This window comes from Pyxicephalus adspersus, chromosome 1, assembly GCF_032062135.1.
Source record: "Pyxicephalus adspersus chromosome 1, UCB_Pads_2.0, whole genome shotgun sequence".
NCBI classification, from domain to species: domain Eukaryota; kingdom Metazoa; phylum Chordata; class Amphibia; order Anura; family Pyxicephalidae; genus Pyxicephalus; species Pyxicephalus adspersus.
This window is the reverse complement of record NC_092858.1, coordinates 98,233,328-98,244,248: the sequence shown is the minus strand read 5'-3', so window position 1 is coordinate 98,244,248 and position 10,921 is coordinate 98,233,328. Positions and strand designations below refer to the sequence as shown.

The window sequence follows — 10,921 nt, the reverse complement described above, 5'->3', positions numbered from 1 at the left end:
TGGCTTCAATATGTAGACTGATCCTACTTGTTGCAGGACACCAACTCAGAAGGTGTTGTCTTTGGATCAGTATAACAGTCTAACATTCATAGAATTAGAGGACAGCAATTATAATATTCATAGGTTGATCAGTGAAATTATCATTTTGTGATATTTTGTGTTAATATCACAGTCATGGATTGTGTACATGTATGACTTTATGCATGTTCTGTACTAACTGAGCTCTTTATTATTTATCATGACTTGCTTTCAAGAATCACATTAAAAAAACGAGTTAACATCCAGTTAACATGACTGTAGATGTTAGGAGTTAAATATAGTGAGTATTTCTATGGAGGGAAAAGAGGAAAGGTAAAGTATACAAAGTGATTAAAGCTACTGGCTGAGTAGAAAGGAAGACTGTACTGTATAAAACTGTGAACAGTTGCTGTTTTGTTAGAGCTGTCAAATAAAAGTAGAAAGCAACAACGCAGACTTTCAAAAAATAATGTTTCCGAGCTAGAATCTTTTCTTTAATATGTTATGTGTCACCACAGAGGAAACATGCTAAAAATGGTTGTTATAGTGCTATTTCAGTTGCTTGTAGAACCTCATTGCACGGCTGCCCTGTAGTCTGAAATAGAGGTGCGGAGGGCTATGCAGATACTTTGTGTGCTAAAGCTGGAACTAGACCTGATCCTGAACAGAGATCTTTATGTCTCCTCTTCAGATACAGGACTCCTTTTATAAGTTACACTGAAAGGCTCTCATTTAGGTACTTTCACCTGATTAACCATTAGTAGCAACTTTACTAGCTGCAGTCTACATGCATTCCGTGCCTTCATTCACCCTTCTCTAACTGGTAAAGAAACAGAGCCCACAGCTGGTCCTCTGGGTGCCAGCTCAGATATCCAAACTTTGATTCGGCACTGAATAGGTGAACAGCCACCACTAAGAAAATTTGTAGGTTATCTATAATACAGCTGTAGTAAACAGGTTTTAGGAGTTTTTCTTGTACCTAAAACTTTGCTATAATTAGGGATTCCAAGGAAAATGAAAGAGTTAACTTGAATGTTTTGAAAACCAATATTATAGAAACGATAAATATACTTATCCTGATCTTCCTCCTCCTAATTCACCTCCCTCAAACCTGTCTCCACCCATTCCGCCCTTCCCACTCAACTGGGAGGCACACCTGAGGGGATGTAAGTAAGATACCTTGAACACAAATTACCCATTCCATCATCCTCACTTTGCATTTGGACACCCCTCTGGACATCATGAAGTCCTATCTACTCTCCGCTCTTCTGCTTTTCAGCTGCTATGCCTATGTTGCATTGGGAGCACCTCCACAACAGCAGAGGGGTAAGTGCCCTGCTAATTTTTTAATGACCTCAGCACAAACTTGCAGACAATGTATTGTTGAGACACCAAAATAATATTCATGAAACCTCAACACTGGTAACTTAGTAACTTATGTGTTACACAAACTCAGGCACTCTAGATTTAAACTAAACTGTTAGAAGTAGCCCTTCTATTTCTCCAGTCAGATAAATACTTAAGTTAGCAAGTTAGTTAATTATTTCAAGTTATGTTTTAGATGCTTAGAAAGTTAAGCTACAATTACACATAGTAAAATGTGTAATGGGTTTTATTAGGACAGCACAAACAGCAAAAATAATAATAATAATAAATGCATAGTATGGCATAATAACCAATAAATGCTATTTTTTAAGTCAGTAAACACGGGTTTCTAAAGGCAACTACACTTTGCACAGTGCAAATTAGCTTGGCAAGGGTGAGGTGTTCTACAATTACCATCTTAGTATCTATAATGTCAATGTACATGGTTTAGGTGTACCTGATACCCAAGGGTAATGTTCTTGCTCCACATTTTCACATGTATGATCAACATATTACCACACTATATAAAAAAACAACCCTCTCTTTTTAAAAAAAAAGTTGTTTCTGTGGTCCTCCAGTGGGTATTCTTGTCCTTTACCATACTCTGTAGGTTTGGATGCATTTCTTCCAAATGCATAGCTGTAAAAGAGGAGGAAACCTATAGACACAGCACACCAATATTGCAAAAGCCAGTGAAACCACTGCCTTGTGACAACAAGAAAGGATGGAATTACATTGCCTATAACCAGCTCCCATACCAATATGGGAAGAGGCTCTGTGACAGTATATGTATTGCTGTAGAAACATATATTGCCTACTATCTACATTCTTAATTTATTGTATAAGACTACACTAGATTTTTTACATTAAATATGTTTTGTCACATGATAAAAGGGAAAAAATTCTTATGAACACAGTTTTATACACACATTAGTTTTATACTTCTGTGTACCCCTGCAATACCTCAACATACCATGTACAATATAATAATATATATATATATATATATATATATATATAAATGCAAGATCATTTTACGTCCAACAAAAGCTACTTTTAAGAACACTCCTGATCTTTAAACAATTTTATTAAAGTTTACCTATTGTTTAAAGCACCCAAAATAAAAATAATAAATGTTCAATGTTTTCATTTTAGGGCAGTTAGACATTTTCTTACATTAATCATGATTGTTTTTTGGCCTGTTAATATTAGAAATATGTCCACATAGTGTTGTTTATTGTAAAAAAAAGTCTACAATAATTATAGTAACAGTAATTCTAATTATGTATGTATTATTTAGGCATTTAGGCATATAGGCATGTTCATGATTATTTTGTAAATGACTATCATTGTTATTAAATATTATTATGGTTGTTTTTATGATATTTATGAATATATGTGGTTTCTGACATGGGAGTTTTTTTTAATGCCAATGCAATGCAATGCACCAAGACTATACCCATTGTACACACTAATTAAAACACAGCTTGGTGTGGTTTATGGTTGCTAGAATTAAAATTCTCAGTGGCTTCTGTCAAATACTCTGTTTGTTGAAACCTTCTATAGATTTAGTGCAGTCATAATTTACATTGATCTTGCCCTCTAGTACGTGGTTATAATAGATACAAAGATATTGATTTTAATTATTCACATCTGGTTTTGCTGATATCTTTCTTTTCATAGCAAATAATACAACAAGCAATTTTATTTAGATAATAATTGTGTTGCATATTGAATACAATTTCTGATATAAAAATACATACTGTATTATGTGGAATCACTCAATTAATACTAATTTTAGGTTTACAAAAGGAATATATAATTTAAATGTCATGTTAATTTTTATTAAGTATGAGGATATATAAAGATAAATGTTGTCATTTAGATTCCACAAGAAAAATGTTACCATTTTGTCATTTCTATGAAGTCAAGTAACAGCTTGCTAATGTACTATAATTCTGAGTTAAGTCACAACAACTATAAAGGTGTTTGCCAGGTTTTTGGAACCCAGTATGGAGATCAGGTTTTGAAATGAGTTTAGCCTGCCTAGAATATGCTGCCATTTACCAATGAGCACAGCCATATATAACACAGTAGAATAACAAATGAAGAATTGTACTGATTAAATCCTTTCACAGTACAAAAATATTGATTTGACCTTTCTTTTAAAAAATACTATCACTGTTTATCTCAAATTGATACTTTTCTGCATTAGCTTTGAGTAATTGTTTTCTTTAGTGTGATATTGTCACATTCAATGGGTAGAGCACAATCATCAATCTTGTGTTCTGCAAACCACATGACTGATTATTTTACCAGTACTTGCATGAAAAGTGGCTTCCACTTTGTGTATCCATAATGATTTGTTCTCAGTTATAGACATATTTTTGTTTAATATCATGTCTTGCTGACTATAGAAAGCTGAAAACTATGGATGAGATATAGCTGAGACTTCAAGACAAACTCTTGCTTATTCTTGTCTTTCTTCCATCAAAGGCCCAAACTGCAGGACTCATCCCACTGACCTGGTGTTCATCGTAGACAGCTCACGTAGTGTACGACCTTCTGAATTTGAACAAGTTAAGCAATTCTTGTCCAAGGTCATTGAGTCTCTGGATGTTGGTCTGAATGCCACAAGAGTCGGAGTCGTCAATTATGCCAGTTCAGTCAAAAATGAATTCTCCCTCAAAACTCACAAGAATAAAGCTGCATTAATTCAGGCAGTCAAAAAAATCCAACCTCTGTCCACCGGTACAATGACAGGACTTGCCATTCAATATGCTATCAACCAGGCTTTCACTGAGGCTGAAGGAGCACGTCTCAGATCACCCGGTATCAGGAAGGTGAGCAATACATATGTTAATCTTCCACAACAACTATCTTAATTATTTTTCCACTGTAGAAGAGCTATGTACCAAAAAACAGTTTAATCCCAGATTTGGTAATAATAAATTAGATTTTTTTTATTAATTGTTCTTTCAGTATCCAGTGCAAGATGATTCATACAAAATTACCTGTTTTTATACTATAAGGTACAACTTGATTGTAAAATATTCCGTGCAGGGCAAACATGTTTATATAAAAATCATTTAGAAAGGATATTTAAGATCTGATACATCACAAAACTGTACAATAAGTGCAAAAATTTTCATCATTGCAAAAAATGCATCATTGCATAAATGAAAATCGAATTGATCATTTACATGTGGCATAAAAAATTATATGTTCCCATAACAGCAAAGGTGGAGCTCACCGACATCTATATCTGGAAATTTTGATGTACCAATAAACCAAGGTACCAAGCAGTTATGTGAGATCCTAATCTTCTCAGATTATCACCATGCATAGTCTTATCCCTTACTGTACAGACTATTCAGATACAAACATTTACATTACTGTAGAAGAAGTCAAAGTAAAATTGCCATAGGCATTGGTTGAATGTAAATATTTATAAAGCATATGTATATGGAATAAGAGGCTGATCGCAGAAACATTAACTTTAAAGACCTTATTTAAAGCAGAACTAAATGTAAAAAGTTAGCAGGCAGAACTTTATTACACAAAGATCAGGCAATTTCCCCTTTGCAGTAAACTTACCAGCCAGTTTACAAGCTTTATTTTACTGTATAATGCAGGTGCAGCGCAGAGTACAGTCGTACTGTAGCTAGCTGTCAGGAATGAATTAAGTATTTTGTACATGAGTTAGGTCCTTTCCAGCCCGACCAATCAGGATGGCGAAGATCCCAAACCTACAAGAGGACAGTGTAAAACTGGAGATGAAGTAAGGAAAGTTTAGTTAAAGAACTGCAAACAGGCAGGTAAGTTTTTCAAGGAAAATTGCCTGTTCCTTAATATAGAATTTCCTACTAACTTTTTATGTTTTACCTTAGTTCTGCTTTAAGGCTTGTGCAGATGTTAATATTTATTCATCAGTGATCATGTTGGCATAAAATTCTCATATTAGTAAAGTCTGGAGATATTGGGCCTGATTTATTAAAGCTCTCAAAGGCTGGAGAGAATACACTTTCATCACTGAAGCTGGGTGATCCAGCAAACTTAGAATGAATTTCTTCAAATTAATTTTCTATTCTTCACCCCTTAGAATAAAACAGGCTGCTTAACAGTTAGCCTAGTAGCCTGTCTGTACGGTGCCTGTTCGTTCCCACTGTTGCCCAAAATGATTAGAAACATATTGGGCCTGATATATTAAATCTCTCCAAGCCTGGAGAGGATACACTTTCAACAGTGAAGCTGGGTGACACAAGAAACCTGGAATGGATCTGGTCAAGGATTCAAAACATTTGTTATCAATTAGCAAATGGCTTTGAAGAAATCCATTCCAGGTTTGCTGGATCACCCAGCTTCACTGATGAAAATCTATCCTATTAAGCCTCGGAGAGCCTTAATAAATCAGGCCTATTGTTTTAAATGGCAATTGTTAAGGATCTTTAATAGTATTCAAATTATTACCGTCCTCCCAAAACAAAGTATTAGTTTTAAGAATCCGTATTTTTGCAATGTTCAACAGCTTCTTTTAATGCCAATTAAAACCTGTGCCAACACAGATAAGTGGGCTGTCAGCGACCACCTTCTGATAACTCTAGTTACTTGTCCGTCCTGCTTATATAATTACTTTCTCAGTTTCTGAACTGGAGCAAATAAAGTCAGAATTAATTATCTGCATACCAATTTTAAGTCCGTAATGTGGAAAGCAGGGAAGCTATTGGGTTAGCATGATAGCCAGGCAAACAGCTTTTTCAGTTGGGATCAATAATGACAGTCTCTTTTTTTCTTTCAATACAAGGGACCTTTAACTTGTTATTAAAGCAATGACTAGGCATAAGTAATGATTTGATAATAAAATGTTAGCGATCGAACACTGATGACTTTAATATTACAGATGGCAACAAGCTACATAATTGTGGTATCTAGAAATAAAAACCATCCTCCTGTATCAGTATGACATTTGGACATATCAGGACTGAGTAGTGTTGTGTCCTGTACGCTTCTTTGTTTGATATTTTCCAAGCTCTAGAACATTCAGTTAAAGGAATGTAGCATAGATAAAGCTTACACAGAAAGCTGTGACAGGTGTTATCAGTTGGACGTGCTAAAGGATCGGGCCCCTTTTCAGGTGTAGTGTAGCTGGGTTTTTGGAACACACAAACCATTGACAGAAATAGCTGTCATTTGTACACAATGGGTAAAACCAAATGTCAAACCTTACTTTTCTTTGTCCTTTACAATTCTATAATTATGAATATAGATATTTATAAAGAAATAGAAGAAAAGAGAACAGTTGTAAAAAGTTTACCAAGAGTGTTTTAGAGTTTAATCATTTTTATTATGAAATACAAATCAAATTGAAAACGCAAGTGCACTACAACAATAAATTGTATTAACTCTGTATGAAAACAAATCTAGATTCAGAAAAAAATACACAAAAAATATATAAACATTGTCAACAAAAATGTCATATAATGTTCTAAGACAAGAGTAGGGAATCTACCCCACTGAACAGATTTAAAAGCCTTAATAATAATAATAATAATAATAATATGAATATTATTATTAATGCAAAAAAAATGATAACAAACATACAAAACATAACATTTAAACAAATAAACTTGGTTGGCATTTTTTTAACACTTTTTTTTGTAACACTGTACTAAGTAAAAGTCTGTGTTGATGCATTTGTACCTAAAAAGTAATAAAGTGTTACGTTTAGAGGAAAATAAAATACCACTGTTAATCTTGTTATGCATTCATCATGTTACCTTATTGTGGTTGTACATTCATCTCAGTCTGTCTTTGTCCTAGCCTCTTGCAATCTCCCTCACATCAGCATTCAGACTGGAAAGGGAAGGGGAGGCACTGTAAATTAAATAGCTTTAATACCTATGTCAGGGACAAGAACACAGATGCAGTACATCTTTGCAATGCATGCACATTTCTCCATGTTACATAAAGACCTGGCAACACAAAAATACAGTGTTGATCCGCTAGTAATGCTATATTCTATCCTTGGCTGACAACACACAACTGCCCTTTTTCTTTTGCTAAAGTGCTTCTCAGAGCCACCCATTCTCCTATCTCTACAACATATTCGCCTAATTTCAAGATAAGAACTGCAAGGACTATTTACTATAAAAGTAACAGATATTGTGCACATATGATAGCGCTGAATTTCTAACACTCAACAAAATCAAGCTGCTCAACAAGTATTTCTTCTACATAATAAAAGGCTTTGGTATTTACTTTAATTTAACTATTAGGGCTTTATTTAGAAAATGGGGATCTGAAATTCCCCGGTGGGAACCAATTACTGGCATTGAAGCACATGGACCTGGAAGATTCCCATGAGGGAATGTTTGAGGGAATGTCTGATTCCCTGTTTTATAAATATAGCCCTAATTATTTGATGGATATTTGATGCATGAACAGAACTTCAAGACTGTGTGGTTCTGTGTTCTAAATAGTTCTGTACAGTTCTAAATACAAGAGATAAAGTAATCTGGTGAACTTCTATAATATGTACACTTCTTTTTCAACTCCAAAATTGCCACTTTAATGATCTTAATCATTTGCTACTAGCCTTTTTTCTCTCAAAACCAGTCACTAACCAATCATTTTGCTTGTCAGTTTAAGAAAGGAAATCAAATCCCAATAGTGTGGGAATTTAAAAAATGTACCAGGAAATGATTCTGATTCCTCTCATAGCAATGTTTTAGGAAGTTTGATCATTCTCTTTTTATCCTTCTGATAAAGATTCAGTTGGAGGTGTGGATAAAAAAATAATTACTATCATCTTTCTTCCTTTTACAATATAAATAATGGATCTACACTAGGTCTATTTTTCAGTTGCTGCATGCAAAAATAAAAATTCATACTAGAATATCATGAAAATGAAACCGCAAATAGATAAGAAGCACAGTAAATTTCATTGTATGTATGTTAATTTCCCTATGTTTTAGGTAGCCATTGTGGTAACTGATGGCCGACCTCAAGATGGTGTAAAGGATGTCTCAGTTAGGGCTCGTGAGAGTGGTTTGGAGCTGTTTGCCATTGGTGTAGGACGCGTTGATATGGCTACTCTTCGCCAGATTGCCAGTGAGCCCTTAGATGAACATGTAGACTATGTGGAGAGTTACAGTGTGATTGAGAAGCTTAGCAAGAAGTTCCAGGAAGCTTTCTGTGGTAGGTAATCTTATGTCTTATGTTTTACAACAGTTGCCTAAGTAGTGTATGTCCTATGTTTTACGTCTTAGTTGTTTCTAAGTTATTTATAACATTACCATTTGTATTTAAGAATGTACTTAGCTTCTTGCCTTTTGCCTAGAAATGGCTGACCTCTGTTCCACTGGAGATCATGACTGCCAGCAGATCTGTGTCAGTACCCCTGGATCTTACACATGTGCCTGCAGGGATGGATATACATTAAATGAAGATGGCAAGACCTGCAATGGTAAATACAAACCAGTGTTACCACTTATCTCCCACCTATCCTTGATTTACGGTCTGTTTTGAATTGTAAATTCTATAACATAACAATTTCAACATATTTTGTCTTTCCTACTTAGCCTGTGGTGCATCAGCTATTGATCTTGTGTTTCTAATTGATGGATCCAAGAGTGTGCGCCCAGAAAACTTTGAGCTTGTCAAGCAATTCATCAACCAGGTTGTGGAATCCCTGGATGTTGGAGAAGACAACGCACATGTCGGTGTAGTTCAGTACTCCAGTTCTGTAAGACAGGAGTTCCCCTTGGGCAGATTCAACAATAAGAGAGAAATTAAATCTGCAGTGAAAAAGATGGCCTACATGGAAAAAGGCACTATGACTGGCCAAGCCCTCAAATACCTAATTGACAACACCTTTACCATCTCCAACGGTGGAAGACCTGGTGTGTCTAAAGTGGGCATTGTCTTCACTGATGGTCGTTCCCAGGACTACATCAATGATGCTGCTCTAAAGGCAAAGGAATTAGGTAAGAATATTTTGGCAAATATACAACACACCCTAGATCTATTTAGTTGCACTGTTCAACAAGCAATAAAAAGTATACCCTTTCTGACTAAATTAAATATTATTGATTATTACTGCAAGATTATTATCTCTATATAAATAAGTGTAGTGATCAATTCAAAATTCTGGAAACTAATGAAAATAGGTATCTACTGCACTTTCATAGACCGTCACTTTAAGAGTATGACAGTAAAAAGGCAAGAGTAGGCAAAAGGGTAACTAAGCAGTCCAACATCTGCAAAGAAAAAATTGGGCACACTGATTTCAAGTACTAGGTCGAGAACAGTATAGTAAAAAAAATGGACATGGGTCATCAACAAAATATTCAAAGTAAACTACATGAATAGTAGAGATGTATTTTGGACAGTAAAAACAGGGACCACATTAGCCAACTTAGAATAATATTGTCAGAAGTATATTTAAGTAAACATGCCATGTGACATATCAAGGATCAAAAGTATCTAAAAGGGCAAATGGTCTATAGCTCTAACAAGATTCTAACACAGACCTGTATCTGTGTAGACATATGTATCTGAGTACTGAGGATCAGGTTTACTGTTAAGTATTGGTGGTGGGGAGGTCCTTGTTGGAATACTTTTTACTTACTGTAGTGGGGAGTAATATATATATATATATATATATATATATATATGCATTTTGAAAAGCAACTAGAACAAAAAATCAATAGACTTTACCAAACACTGAAACATGCTAGCCTACCAGATGGCCTGCCACCTATATCTGAATTTGTTTGCTCTATATCTTGGTTTCTTTCTATTAAAATCCAAGGCTAAAAATCAAATAAATTTATAGTAATGTGACACATAAAAGGCTAGTTAGAAGCTCTGACGCACATACATCAGTACAATCGTAGAACAAGCTTACTGACACTGTTAATCAATTTTATGTAACAGGATAATAACCAACATTGATTATCTGAAGACTGACAAGCTTCTGAGGTTATAGAATAAAGTCTTATGAATGTCATGATGGCTTAGCTCAAGTAAGAACTAAACAACATGTATAAATGTTGCACAGGTTACAAGATGTATGCTGTCGGTGTGGGCAATGCTGTGGAGGATGAGCTGAGAATGATTGCCTCTGAACCTGTGGCTGAACATTATTTCTACACAGCTGATTTCAAGGCCATGAAAGAAATTGGCAAAAAACTTCAGATGAAGATTTGTGTGGGTAAGTGTAGCTAAAGTAGGGAACAAAATGCCAACGTTGACAACAGAAATGCATAATTGATGTGTTTCCAGCTAATATGTTTAGCATTGATTGTACCAATTAACTGTATTTTCTATTTTGAATGAGCAGAAGAGAACCCCTGTGAATGTGAGGCAATTGTGAAGTTCCAGACCAAGGTAGAAGAGCTCATCCAGTCCTTAACAAGAAAAAATATCCTTTTTATATAAAGGCAGACTATAGATATGTTTTTTTTAAAAAAACAAGGTGGTACAAATCAGTGATGCAAACAGAATATATATATATATATATATATATATATATATA

At 34.7% G+C, this 10,921-nt stretch overlaps 1 protein-coding gene across 1 annotated transcript in view; it reads left to right on the top strand.

Annotated features, from left to right (window-relative positions):
* Positions 1–1,204: 1,204 nt before the first annotated feature.
* MATN1 (matrilin 1) overlaps positions 1,205–10,921 on the top strand; it is a 12,341-nt gene continuing 2,624 nt past the window's right edge. Inside the window, exons 1-7 of the mRNA XM_072420132.1 lie at positions 1,205–1,344; positions 3,880–4,226; positions 8,358–8,580; positions 8,723–8,848; positions 8,964–9,368; positions 10,445–10,597; positions 10,727–10,807. Coding sequence (XP_072276233.1) covers positions 1,260–1,344; positions 3,880–4,226; positions 8,358–8,580; positions 8,723–8,848; positions 8,964–9,368; positions 10,445–10,597; positions 10,727–10,807 — 1,420 coding nt within the window. The 5' untranslated portion in view covers positions 1,205–1,259. The remainder of the gene's footprint in view (positions 1,345–3,879; positions 4,227–8,357; positions 8,581–8,722; positions 8,849–8,963; positions 9,369–10,444; positions 10,598–10,726; positions 10,808–10,921) is intronic.